The sequence below is a fragment of the Tamandua tetradactyla genome, chromosome 7 (genome assembly GCF_023851605.1).
Source record: "Tamandua tetradactyla isolate mTamTet1 chromosome 7, mTamTet1.pri, whole genome shotgun sequence".
In the NCBI taxonomy this organism is placed as follows: Eukaryota; Metazoa; Chordata; class Mammalia; order Pilosa; family Myrmecophagidae; genus Tamandua; species Tamandua tetradactyla.
Genome location: NC_135333.1, coordinates 69726371 through 69740965, shown reverse-complemented (window position 1 = coordinate 69740965; position 14595 = coordinate 69726371). Strand labels below are relative to the sequence as shown.

The window sequence follows — 14595 nt, the reverse complement described above, 5'->3', positions numbered from 1 at the left end:
GTTTCCAAGAATTTGTCACATCCTCTAGCTTATCTAATTTATTAGCACATAATTTTTAATAAGTGTCCTCTTATAGTCTTTTTAATTTCCATGGGGTCTGTGGTAATGTTCCCTTTTCGTTTCTGATTTACATTATTGATATCCTCTCTTGTTTTTTCTTTGTCAGTCTGGGTAAAGATTTGTCAATTTTATCAAGTTTTTCAAAGAACCAACTTGTGATTTTCTTCATTCTCTCTTTTGGGTTTTTCCATTGTATTTCATTTTTCTCCACACTAATCATTGTTTTTCCCTTCCTTCTGCTTACCATAGATTTGGTTTGCTCTTCTTTTTCTAGGTCTTCCACTTTTGAGGTTAGGTCTCTGATTTTGAGTCTCTCTTCTTTTTTTAATGCAAACGTTTAAAGCTTTAAATTTCCCTCTCATTACTGCCTTCACTGCATCTCATAAGTTTTGGCATGTTGTGTTTTTATTTTTATTCACTTCAAAGTATTTCCTAAGTTCATTTCATACTGTTCTTAGTTCATTTCATACTGATTCTTAGCTTCATTCTATTTTGGTCAGAGGATTTACATTGTATGATTTCAATATTTTTTAATTTATTGAACTTGTTTTGTACTACAACAAATGCACTACCCTGGTGAATTATCCATGTGCACTGGAGAAGAATGTGTATTCTCTTTTTGTTGAGTTGCTTTAGTGTTTATTGATCTTCTCACTAGACCTTTAATCCATTTTTTTAGAATGGTGTACTAAAGTCTCCTACTATTAAAGTAGAACTGTCTATTTCTTCCTTCTACTCTGTCGGTATTTGCTTCATGTATTTTGGGTCTCTGCTGTTGGGTGCATGTATACTTATAATTGTTACATCTTCTTGTTGACTTGATCCCTTTATCAGTGACCATCTTTGTCCCTCATAATTCTATTCTACTTAATGTCTATTTTCTTTGCTATTAGTATAGACACTCCAGTTCTCTTTTGGTTACTACTTGCATGATATATATTTTCTCATCCTACTTTTATCTTGTATCTTTGAATTTAAGGTGAATCTCTTGTAGACAGCAACGGTTGGGTCATGCTTTATAATCCATTCTGTTGTTCTCTGCCTTTTGATGAGAGAGTTTAATCCATTTACATTTAAAGTCACTACTGATAATACAGTAGCCATTTTGCTATTTAACCATTGTAAAACTTATACCTTTTTTGTTGCTCAATTCTTCTGGTAATGTCTTCTTTTGTATTTATTTTATTGTTTGTGTTGTACCCTGAATATCTTATCTTTTCTATCTGGATATATTTTTCATATGGTTTCCTTGTGGTTACTATGTGGTTAAAGTTTAACCTTCCAAATATATAACAATCATATTTGTTTTGATACCAACTTGATGTCATAGCATTCACATATTCTTTTCCTATACCATTCCCATATTTCTTGTACTTGTTACCACTTATGTCTTTGCACAGTTTATATACAAAACCATTGATTTATCATTAGTTCTTTTGCATTTGCCTTTTAACACCTGTAGGAGTAACAAGTGGAGTTATATAATAACAATACAATACAACAATATTGGCTTTTATAATTACCCAAATGGTTTTCTTTACTAGGCATCTGTATTTCTTTATGCCACTTTGAACCACTGTCTAGTGTCCTTTCCTTTCAGTCTGAAGAAATTCCTTTAGCATTGCTTGTAGGGCAGTTCTATGGTAATGAACTTCAACAACTGTTGTTTATCTGAGAATGTCATAATATCTCCTTACTTTTTTGAAAGAAAGTCTCACTGGATATACAATTCTTGTCAGGCAGTGGTTTTCTTTCATTACTTTAAGTATTACAACCCAGTGCCTTGTTTCCTCCATGGTTTCTGATGAGAAATCAGAACTCAATCTAATTGGAACGTCATTGTATGTAACACAATGTAACACTTATTATAATTCTTTTCTCTTTCTGTTCCATAGCTTAAATAATTTCAGTTGTCTTGTTTTCAACTTCACTGATTCTTTCTTCTGCCAGGTCAAACCTGCTCTATAAACCTTCCTGGGCATTTTTCATTTCACTTATCATTGTCTTCAACTGTGGTTGTTCTGTTTGGTTCCTTTATAAAGTCTCTCTCTAAGAAATAGATATGTAGATTCTCATATTTCTCATTCACTGTTTTTATGATGTCTTTTAGTTCTTTCTCTATATTTTTCTTTATCTTCTTGAGCATTTTTAGCATCCTTTTTTTAAAAGACTTTGTTTGGTATGTACACATTCTGGGCTTCTCCATTTGTCTTTTCTGGATTTTTATCCTCTTCTTCTGAATAGACAATAATTTCTTGTCTCTTTGTCTGTCACACTTTTGTTGCATGCTGTGCATTTTAAACAGTGAAAATGTTAACTGTGGGAGTTTTTCCCTGAGATGCCTGTTTCTTGATTTTGTAACCAGTGGTGATAAGAGAGATTTTCTTGAGCTTCAGCCCTCCTATCAGGAATGTCTGCCCAAGGCAAATGCAGTGTGCAGTGTTTTCACTGTCTGTTCTGGGCCTGTGTCTTGTCCTGGGCTTGTGCTTGTTAATTGTTTTGGAGTTCTCCAATTTACAAGAACTTGAATGCCCCCTCTATTTCCAAGAATACGATCTTCTCTCTCACCCATTGTTAAGGCAGAAAAGCCTTTGCCCCAGACTATCTTCTGCTATCATTTCTTTCATTCCTTTCATAATCTCCAGCTGCTTTCCCAGGAGGGAAAATTCTGGGGATGGATATGATGGTGAGGAGTTTCCCAAGTTAGCCTTTCCCATCTGGAATAGGGTCAGATATCCACAAAGTGGCACAGACAAGCTCCAAAGTATCCTGGGAAGGGTGTCAGGAAGGTCACCAGCAGCTTCTTCCATGACTTCCCAATAATAAGATTTCTTGACATGCCCAGGAAATGCAACTTTTTGACTAACTATTCCCTGTAGATCCTGAGGAAGTAGAGCATTTTTGAGTCTCCCCAATCATCACCTTTGTCCAGGGCTAATTGGAACAATGGCTTCCCTCAAAGCTGGTCCCCCATTGATCCAAAGTTGCTAATCAAAAGCTGTGATCAGTGATTGGCCATGCCCATCTATTGTCCCGGGAAAGAGAATGTTTATGTCCCTTTCTGTCACCAATGAGCTATCCAGGGGCTGGACCCTGCAGTGGTCTACCACACAGATTAGGGGATGGGCTGTAGTAACTACTGTGCTGAGAGAACAATTTTCTGGTATATTTAGTATGATTTAACAGCCTCTTCCTCCTGTTCTCCCCTGGTGATATACAGTTTTCTACTGGCCTCCAGAGTTCCAAAATAGTTGCTCCAAAATAGTTCCTGACTGTTCAATAGTTATTCTGATGGAAGGACTGATTACTGGAGCTCCTTACTCTACCATCATCCCACAATCCATTCTCAACCTTTAAAACACAAATTAAAGAATCTCCTTATAGAGTTCTCTAGCTGTTCATTCTATATCCAGTAGATATGTCCATCTTGTCCTTTATTTTCCACCTGTATTTTGAATCTATGTTTGTTATTACTATCCTACATATTTCTCTCACTTACCTTTGCATTATTTAGGGTAAAAATCATGTCCTCTTTATTATAGTTTCATCATCTATGGAAGAATTAAAATCTTTGGTTACTTCTATTGCTCTTACCATCCCCTTAGAAATGAAATACAGTGTTATTAAGCTACACAAAATTATTCAATAAGCAACTTGGATGTGAAAATAATATTAAAAGTGGGTAAAATGATGAAACATTATCTAATTATGTTTATACCTATTTTACTTTAGATTTTTGAGATAATTTAACTGTGTACCAGTTACTACCTTGTTGTGTGCCTAATAAATTAGTCCAAAACAAAGTGAAGAAATGAAAAATATTTAATTCAACAACAACAATATGCAAGTTAATGTTTTTGATTGTTCTTTGTTAATGTTTATCAATTTCCTTTGGTGGTTTCATGTTCCATAGTAGAGAAAATATAAGTATGACAGGGGATCTCTCTTGACATGACCAGCAAATGCAACTTTTCAACTAACTGTTCTTTTAAGGACTTCCTTTTTGACTTGACTCCACCTCCATTATGTAGCCTTTTATTTCTTGTGAGGTTAAGTGATTTTCAGAATTCTTAGGGTTCCTCTCCTTTAGGAGAAAACTGTTAGCAAAAAAAAAAAAAATACAGCAAGATTTGGGAATCACTGAAATCATAAAACTTTGGAATGGACAAACCCAGAAAGATACTATGTGAAGACTCTGGATCTTCTGGTAAATGCTTCTCATTTATTCTACATTTACCCTCTAATGGAATATAGAATTATTCTGGCTGTCAGTGGAGATGCATTTTAAAATACTGGTATCAGGAAACTATGAAATAGGAAATTGACATTAAGCTTATATGGCAGTTCCTTTCATCTGCCATAGATTCAAAATTAAGGATTTGAGATGGGGATCAGAATTGGCATCAATTTAGTACAACTACTGAAGTGAAATTAACCGAAGAACTAAAATTAACTGAACTACATTGATTATAAAGAGAATAATCTTTAGAAAAGATTGAACATGTTGGAATAAATATTGATTGAAAGTTGATCACCTAGGAGAAATTTAGAATAATACCCCCTGAGTGCTGAGATCTACTTCATGATTTATACATGTTAAATTCTTGTGCGGCATTTTGACCCTTAAAATAGTGTTGAGTTAAAGTAAGCAGAGGAATGAGAGTAAAAACAACATTAAAGAGTGTTTTATGCTTTCTCTGAAAATTATATGTTCCAAATATTTGGGTCCTTCAAATAGAAACATTGTCACTTATAATCAATATGTTGTCTAGCTACTATTCAGCAGTGACTGTATCTGGTACTGCTGAAACTATGGTGAATGTAATAGATATACTGCATCTCTCATGGAATTTACCAACTAACAGGGTGGACCAGGTGGGCTTAGAGATAAGGATATCAACATTTGAATATTGAAACATCAATAGAATGTACAAATCTCAAGGAAACTGCCTGAGGCTTACAGGGAAAACTATCTACTTCTAAGCTAGGTTTTAAGCCATGCCCTTGTGATTCTTGTTTTCCCCCAGTTTTCTTCTAATTCCTCACCCCTTTGTTGACTATAAGCATGGGCATTTTCAAGTTTATTTCATCGAGACTATATGAATTTTGTGAATTTTTCCTGCTGTGAATTTTTCTTGTCTGCCTTGCCATTTAAAAGGAAAGTTTTTCTGTCTTGGTTTGACTTTATTAGTTAATCCCAAACCTCTGAAACCATCTGTCTTCTCCAAAATCTCTTTTTGGGAAGATTATACTCTGCCTTCTCCCTTTTTTTCACAGGCTTTAGAAGATGTTTTGTTCATTTGAGTCCTTTCACTATCGTTGTGGTCTTACTTCTCAGTGTCTGTTCCATCATTGGTTCTCTTGGTGAGTACTTTGCCAAATTTGCTTGCAACCTTAGCCTACTTTGACATTAATTACTAAAAAGCAAATTATCTTCCTAGAGGCTGATAGATAACATGCCTTATGGAATCAAAGGATCAGATATTAAAAGAATACAATAAGAATCTAACCATAGCATATTAATTAATGAACAAGCTATTAGTATGGTTTCCCCCAACATAAAATTAACTCTCACAAGGTAAAAACAGAAAAAAAAAGTGCATTTTACTTAAAGTTTGGAAATAATGTCCAGGTGAAAAACAAGGAAGAATACAGAAGGATAGAAAATTAATGGGACAAAATGGAACTTAAGGAACACTTCAATAAACTCAAGTGTGAGAATTTGTCTAAAAGTGTATTGAAAGAGCGAGGCCAGGTATATATCAGTGGGACACTAGGTTCCTAGATCATGATGAGGAAAAAAAGAAAATTAAAAAAAAAATAATGACGAGGAGGCAGCTGAGACCTTTTTTTTTTTTTGGCAGAGAAGAAGGGACTATTTTATGATAAAAAACAGAAAAAAATATCTACACAGTAATTTTCATTTAAGTAGATAAGTTTCAGTCACATTTCAGTTAGTATTTTTTAAATTCATGTTATGTCACCTATATGTATGAAATGGGTGTTAAATTACTTACAATAGGTCTTTTCATTCTCACAGATCCACTATTAGCTTTCAATCTTATTGATCTTAGGATTTGGGGGAAACATATAGCTCATTCCTATAAAATTTTGTTGTCTCTTATTTAAATTATGGACATTATTTCACAAAGATTATCAGTCATAGAATGATGATATCACATAGCATTATGTACCTTACCTTTACTGATTTTATGCTATTGTTTAATTTTAATGCTCTGTTGCTGATACTTATAAATGCCTATGAAATAATAGTATTATCCTATTGCACCATGAATGGTGCCAGGAATGATTCTTACATCTGGGTTTGAAAGATAAATAAGTAATCTAAAGAACAATAATTCTCTATTTTTTCTTTGTGACCTTGACCAACTGCTGTCTTGACCAAATGTTGCAGGAGGAACAGACAAGGAGCTGAGGCTAGTGGCTGGTGAAAACAGGTGTACTGGGAGAGTGGAGGTGAAGGTCCAGGAGGAGTGGGGAACGGTCTGTAATAATGGCTGGGACATGGATGAGGTCTCTGTGATTTGTAGGCAGCTGGGATGTCCAACTGCCATCAAGGCTATTGGATGGGCTAATCCCAGTGCAGGTTCTGGAACAATTTGGATGGATCATGTCTCTTGTCGAGGCAATGAATCAGTTCTCTGGGACTGCAAACATAATGGATGGAAAAAGCATAACTGTACTCACCAACAGGACGCTGGAGTGACCTGCTCAGGTAAGATTTACATAAATCAAAGCTTCACCATCAAATACTTTGTGGAAAACAAAATGTGCACGTGGGTTAAAAACTGAAAGGAGCCTATTGCTAGGAGATCAGAAAATACATGGCAACCCCCATATTAAAAATAAAAAGAATCAAAGAGATTCTGGGCTCTGTGATCAAAGAGGAGGTGACTGGCCTGAATGTGTATATACAGTAAATCTCCTATAACCTCTTACTCCTGTGTAAAAATATTACATCTAAGTTAATTCTTGTCTCCTTTCACAGCAATGTGTTACTTTCATGTGAAAGCCCATAAACAGTTACCCTTTTGTACATTCATGTATAATCAATTTATTGAATCAAAAAACAAATATTCCTGGGACTAATATTTCCTTCCTTTGTTGGAGGAAAGATGCTTCACAAAGTATAGCTCATTTTTCTAGAGCTCAGTGGTGTCTATTTCATTTGCACAGTGGTTTTAAAATTCAAAATACTTCATAAGTTTTGTCTCAGTTGACCTCACAATAATCCAGAACACTGTATCTCTGCAGATGTATCCCAAAGATCGTCTCTGACCCTATTCAGATTCTCGGGCTCCCCATTTCTTCTTTGCTCATTTTATGGATCCTTAAACAACCCTCTTGCCTTCCAACTTCTCTGTCTCAGAAACTATCTCCTCCAGAGGACTGGTTACAGAAAGGGCTGGTCTCTCTGCAAACACTGTAGTGTAATAGGAACAACGCAGGCTAGTACTCAGAAAGACACTGAATTAAATTCCAGTGCAGCCACTCATTAATGCTACGATTTTCAACAAGCTGTTAAATCTTCTAAACTCCATTTTAAGACTCAATATGATCCATGTAAAGCTATTGTACACTGTCTGGTATGTAATAGGTATTTAAAATATTAACTTATTCATGGCTACCTGCTGACAACTTATAAAACACGATCTCTTTTCCTTCTCTTTCTTCCTCTCCTCTCCTCATCCTCCAGTCCCAACTTACTTCTTCCAAATCCTCCTCTTCCTCCTCCTTCTCGGCTTTTATTATTAATCACTATGGAGAGAAAAGATAGTCAATACCAAAAGTAACATCTATGGCCAACTAAAAATCACAGTAAATCTTGCCAGGCTATTATCAAAATTCTTGCTATCTCTAGAGCTGATTGTTTAGCTAAAACACCATTGTAGTACTTTTAACTCCATTTTCTGCCTTTTATACCTCAGGATGGAACAAATCAAACTTGCTTCCTATATCTTGTACACCTACAGCTCCAACTATATCATAATAATAGAAAGGAACCTGCGATCTTTCAGTGGCTCACTACTTCCAGTAGGTTGCAGAGTCTGTATTTTTGAGAGATTCTCCACTCCATTTGACCCTCGATCTTACTAGCTTCTACCTCTTGGAAGACTTTATTATTATCACATGCATTAAAACCATATAGCATAATAGTCAAGAGCATAGATTCTGTTGCTGTGAAGCCTTTTTTTTTCAACCTGGCTCTGAAATATTATAGCTGCTTTGCCCTGTGCCAACAACATAATTTCAGTTCCCTTATCTGTAAAGTGGAGATAATGATTATAGTACATGATGCTTAAAATTGTTGTGGGCTAAAATAGATATCATGTGTGTTACATTTGGAACAATCCACACATATTTTGATTGTGAACTGCTATTGTTATTATTATTACGTAAAATCCAAAATCTTAAGTGGAGGTCTTTTACTCTTGAGTTTAGAGTTGATTTTTTGGTTGTTTGTTTGTTTTGCTTAGGCAGACACCAGGAATTGAAAATTGAACCCAGGTCTCCAGCATGGCAGGCGAGAATTCTGCCACTGAGCCACTGCTGCACCACCCAAGTTTAGAGCTTTTAAAATTGAGTTACACTTTCAAGGAAGAGTTCTAAACATTTTATTCAACCACAAACAGATTTTGTTTTTCAGATACACCAAAATCACACCCAAAATCTTATTTTTCTAGGTATTTTAGTCCTCACAGACAATCTAAGGGATAATATATAAGCAGAATTTTCTTTGTGAAAAAGTTGTTTGTTGATGAAAATGATTTTGTTAGGGGAAAGCTTTGGTTGAAATAGAAAATTAGTAAGAAATTAATTAGTTTGATTTATATTTTTTCTTCCACTTTTAAGACTTTTGTATACTACCGGATGCTTTTATAAACTGTTATGCATGATTATGCATTTTTATCTTTGCTTTATTCTATTTTCTAATTTTTAAATCAACTTCAGGCAGTTATGCATACTTTGTATTGTTTGTAATAGAGAAAGATTACAGATTTTACATGTTCAGGAAATGACTAGTTTGTCATTTTTACTATTCTGTTGTATCAACCAATTTTATTTTTTCCTAGCTTTTTCAATAAATAATTTTAGTCCGGTTATCTATTGCTACATAAAAGAGTCTTTACTGGTCTCCCTGAAGTGGAAACAAACAACAAAAAACCCAGAAACTAAAGTCTAATCTGTAAATCATTGTCCTTGTTAAATAAATAGTGATGAGTGTCCCAATTGTTTGCTGTTTTCCAACAGATTAAAATTCTCCAATAAGTGTAGCTTTGCCACATCCAAAATCAGGGCACCCTTTGAAGGATAGCACCAAGTCCCAAGAATCCAAGAAACTTTGTTTTCTAAAATCACTTCTGAATGAATATCACTTCTGAATTCTGGTCTTTTCTCCACTCTAGACGGATCCAATCTGGAAATGAGGCTGGTAAATGGAGGGAACCGCTGTTCAGGAAGAATAGAGATCCAATTCCAAGGGCAGTGGGGAACAGTGTGTGATGATAATTTCAAAATAGATCATGCTTCTGTGGTTTGTGAACAACTTGAATGTGGAAGTGCTGTCAGTTTCTCTGGTTCAGCTACTTTTGGAGAAGGGTCTGGACCAATATGGTTTGATGATCTTGTATGCAATGGAAATGAGTCAGCTCTCTGGAACTGCAAACACGGCGGATGGGAAAAGCATAATTGTGATCATACTGAGGATGTTGGAGTGATTTGCTTTGGTAAGGGCCAATCTGGATTTATTGTGTTCTCCTTGACAGGACACAAAAAAGGGGGGGGGGGTAGTAGTCTTAAAAGTCTGAACTTTTACGAACATAATAAAATCTGTTTCCTTTGTCATCTTGTTACTCAAGTTCCAGTTCTGATGTGCAGGAAAGTTTAGACTTAACTGAAATTACACTAGGTTGGCTAGTGGAGGATGGATCAACAGTGAAATTGAGATCCAGGTTATGAGAACAGAAAGAAGTATTTATAGAAGAGCCAGTTAAAAAAAAAAAAAGAGGCTTAACTAGGAAATTTGGCTCTCTGAATGAGTTTTAAGAACATACTAACCTTATATCTTCCTATAATCCACAAGGTTTTTAACCACATTAACCTAACCTTCCCAAATCATTAGTTCAAATACATTGACTCAAATGATAGAAAATGGTTTCCTCTTCAAACTTCATCTCTGCTAAGTCCATAGCACGAAATACAAAGGGTCTGTCTAGAGGCTTTCAAGTTCCACAGTTAGATCACAGACGGGGCAATGGGCTTATGTGTGCAGGGGTGCTACTTTCCCTTTCCCCTCAAGTTCTTATTTGAACAAGACCTATTGGGTCTTGAACTAGAATGAAAATATCCCTATCTTCAGCAGGTATCTTTTTGTTTCCAAGGAAGAAAACCCAGTTGAAACTAATTTTGAAAAAGGGAATCCTGGCTCACAACACTGAGAAATCCAGGAGGGGACAGGTGACTTCAGGGATAGCTGAATTCAGATGTGTATTTAAACAATATTGTCAAGATTCTCCAAATCTTGAGTTGGCTTTTTTTCATGTGAATTAACATGACCAATTATAACCTGAACCATAAAGAATGGAATTCCTACAAGAAAGATGGATTTTATCAGCTAAAGAAAGTGAAAGGGATTTGGGATAGAAAAACAAAAGTATGTACCTTCCATTTCTCTCTACCCATCAAAATCTCACTAAGCCCCCAAACAGCACATTTCTTCTCAATGTGTTTTGCCTGGGCTAAGAAATCACAATGAACAGTACTGTGGCAACAAAAACAGAAACTGCCAGGAGAGAATTGAGCTCAGTTCTTTGAGGAGTACTGAATAGAAGGAAATAGTAATGGCGGGGTATTTTCTCTTGGCCTGCTTGTAGCCAAAGCAAGTGGTCTCAGTCAGAGGCAAAGAGGGTATTGAGTATTGAAGCAAAGGAGTATGTGGACACGAGCTAAAACATGTAAATATATTTTAACAAGAAAAGTAAACAATTCCAACAAAAACTCTGTGGTGGCCAAGCAAGCATGTCTGCAGATAAAATCCAGACCCTGAACTTCTGTTAGGAAATTTTTCTTTAGTAAGTGCTCTCCATACTGAAAATTGCCATACTCAGTCCTCCTCTCATCTTTAGTGGTTTTCAGTGGTGGTATATCATTCTTTTCTCTGTCTCTTCTTCCTTCACTCATCTGAGGTACAGTAGCATGTAGTACACTGATAGTTTTTGTTTCCTTATCACCAACTTGTTTTCTGTCCCTGTTACAGAGGGAGCAGATATGAGCCTGAGACTCGCAGATGGAGTCACTGAATGTTCAGGAAGATTAGAAGTGAAATTCCAAGGAGAATGGGGGACAGTGTGTGATGATAGCTGGGACAGTGATGATGCCGCTGTGGTTTGTAAGCAACTGAGATGTCCTACTGCCGTCACTGCAATTGGACGAGTTAACGCCAGCGAGGGATCTGGACGCATTTGGCTTGATGGTGTCTCCTGCCAAGGGCACGAGTCTGCTCTCTGGCAGTGTAGACACAGCGAATGGGGAAAGCATTATTGTAAACATAATGAAGATGCTGGTGTGACATGTTCTGGTAGGTTAAAACAAAACAAAACAAATGAATAGAAAACTAGACAGAGAGAGACCTGTGTTCCTTAGGAGGAGTAATAGGAGCAAGTTTGCGAGAGGTAGAAAGATTTCATTAATCCTTAGTTGGTTGTGATTTCAGAGTTCTGAGGAACCTTTATTTGACTTGCTTGGAAACTGGCTAACTCTGTTTTCTATAATAATCATTCAGACTGCAGTCAGGGAGCACACAGACTTCTGAGTCAACTTGGAGCTCAGAAAGACAAAATGTTATAGGTTACTCTTTTATATCTGACTTGCTCATATTTTGTCACAATTTTTATTAACCCTTGAAACTACAATCCATTTCTAACCATACTGATGATCTATACTTGCTGTTCCTAAAACAAACAAAAGACAAGTAAGCCATTATTTCTAATATCCCAGTATCTGAATAGGTGCAAGGTGAAAAAATAAATCCTTTGGAATCAACCTCCATATGTTTTGATGGCCTGAGTCAATGTCTCTTTTGCAGATGGATCAGACATACAGCTGAGACTTGTAGGTGGAGGCAGCTACTGTGCTGGAACAGTGGAAGTGGAAATTCAGAAACTGGTAGGGAAGGTGTGTGATAGAGGCTGGGGACTGGACAATGCTGATGTGGTTTGCCGGCAGCTGGGGTGTGGATCTGCACTCAAAACATCCTATCAAACTTACTCCAAAATTAAGGCAACAAACACATATCTGTTTGTAAGCAGCTGTAATGGAAATGAAACTTCTCTCTGGGACTGCAAGAATTGGCAGTGGGGTGGACTTACCTGTGATCACTATGAAGAAGCCAAAATTACCTGCTCAGGTAAGTCTTCTTTACTTTCTTTACCTACTCCCTCCCCTTCTTTAGAGAAGTTGTAGGTTTACAGAAAATAGTGCAGAAAATGTGGACTTCTCATTACTTCTTCCATTATTAATGCCTTGCATTAGTATGCTACATTTGTTACAATTGATAAGGGAATATTATTATAATTGTACTATTAATTTTATAGTACATGGCTTATATTAGGATTCACTATTTGTGTTGTACAGTTGTATTTTTTAAAATTTTTATTCTAGTAGCAAATATGCAATCTAAAATTGCCCCCTTTTAATCATATTCAAATATATTCAGCCTATTTAAAAGAAATTTCATTCCAAGTAGGTAAATTTCCAGTATTATCCATGAAACTGATGAAAAACTTTGGTTCCTATCACAAGCTCCCTCCCAAGAAACCAGGAAACATCAATACAAATTCCACCATAAGACTCAGATTAATTTGTAATCCATTTTGTACCTTGAAGAGAGGTGTTTGGTTTTCATTATCTTTAACTGATTTCCAAGTCTTTTAAATAATTTAAAAATCAATGGAGACTGACTTAAAAAACTTAAATATGTCTTTCATGGGAGTGTCAGCAAATGATTTAATAAATCATTGCATTGGATAAACTGAACCTTAGACTCCTTCCATATTACTGTGAAAGAATTTTCTTTTTTCTGAATATATGCCTATATTTCACTGCAACCTAATTTAAAAGCTCAAAAGTGAACTATAAGTTTACTAAGCTGGGTGGATAACCTTTAGCATTTGATGTTAATCATACTTATGCAAATGCTATCTTTAAAGTGATGTCTTTTCAACAAATTTAAGATAATATACTGATGCAACCTATTTATATGCTGTCTTAGTTTCCTAGGACTGCTGTAATAAAATACCACACACTGAATGACTTAAAACAACAAAAGGTATTGTCTAGTTCTGGAGGCTGGAAAGCCAAAATCAAGGTATAAGCAGGGCCGCGCCACCCTCTGAGAAGGGAAGAATCTGTTCTATGTCTTTCTCCTGCCTTCTGGCAGTGGCTTGCCTATAATCCATGTGTTCTCTGCCTCTGTCGTCACATGGCCTTCTCCCCTCTGCTTGTCTCTGTCTGTGTTCAAATTTCCTCTTCCTATAAGGACACCAATCACATTGGATTAAGGGTTCACCCTACTTTAGTGTGACTCATTTTAGCTTGCTCAATTCATCTGTAATGACTCTATTTCCAAATAAGGTCACATTCTGAGGCACTGAGGATTAGAACTTCAACATATTTTTTCAAGGAATACAATTCAACTCATAAAAGCATTAAAGTCTGTAGAGAAAACAGTATAAGAACAAAGACAGAGATTGGGACTTTTTGTAATCTAATTATTAATTACTATTTTATTTCATTTATTGCAAACAGAGACTATTTTCAATAATACTTTTACTTTTAGGAAATTTATTGTGAATGTTCTGTAGGCAAGTATATTCTTTGTTTGCAATTAGATACCTTTTACTAAATTTGAAACTTCTATCCTGTACTTATTTACTTTGTTCATGTAATTGGACATGCATTGAGAGATAGTATGTTGCTGTCAGTTCATCTTGTTTCGCTGTAGTTCCTACCTTGTCAGTGTTGACAATCCATGTATCTGGGACATAGATCTTCCTGTGACTCCATGTGGTCATTGTGAATAGCTCTTTTAAGAATCTTAGTTTCCATCTTTTTATGGTCTTTATTCTGAATCAAACTTGTCTTAAATTAATATTACAACTACTGCTTTATTTACCTTTTACTAGTCTTTTATTTTCAACCTTTAAGAATCATTTTACCTATGTGTTTTGAGATGAGAGGTGGAATTGCTCTTATTCTCTTTTTTTTTTACTCATCTGTCCATACACTGGATAAGAGGAACATCAGACAGAAGGTTTTCACAATCATATAGTCACATTATAAAAACTAGATAGTTGTATAGCCTTCTTCAAGAATCAAGGCTACTGGAACATAGCTCAACAGTTTCAGGTATTTCCCTCTGGCCACTCCAATACACAATAAACTAAAAAAGGATATCTATACAATGCAAAAGAAAAACCTGCAAGAGATTTTGACTCCGTTTGAAATCTCTCAACC

General features: G+C 35.7%; 1 protein-coding gene across 3 annotated transcripts in view; it reads left to right on the top strand.

The window, feature by feature from the left end:
* The first annotated feature begins 4102 nt into the window (after positions 1–4102).
* Positions 4103–14595, top strand: part of CD163 (CD163 molecule) — a 44487-nt gene continuing 33994 nt past the window's right edge. For all 3 annotated transcript variants that reach the window (XR_013179520.1, XM_077169934.1, XM_077169935.1), the window contains exons 1-6: positions 4103–4267; positions 5338–5424; positions 6476–6796; positions 9489–9809; positions 11339–11659; positions 12167–12487. Coding sequence is in view for 2 of the 3 variants with exons in the window: in XM_077169934.1 (XP_077026049.1) it covers positions 4222–4267; positions 5338–5424; positions 6476–6796; positions 9489–9809; positions 11339–11659; positions 12167–12487 (1417 nt within the window). In the remaining variant the exon portion in view is untranslated. The remainder of the gene's footprint in view (positions 4268–5337; positions 5425–6475; positions 6797–9488; positions 9810–11338; positions 11660–12166; positions 12488–14595) is intronic.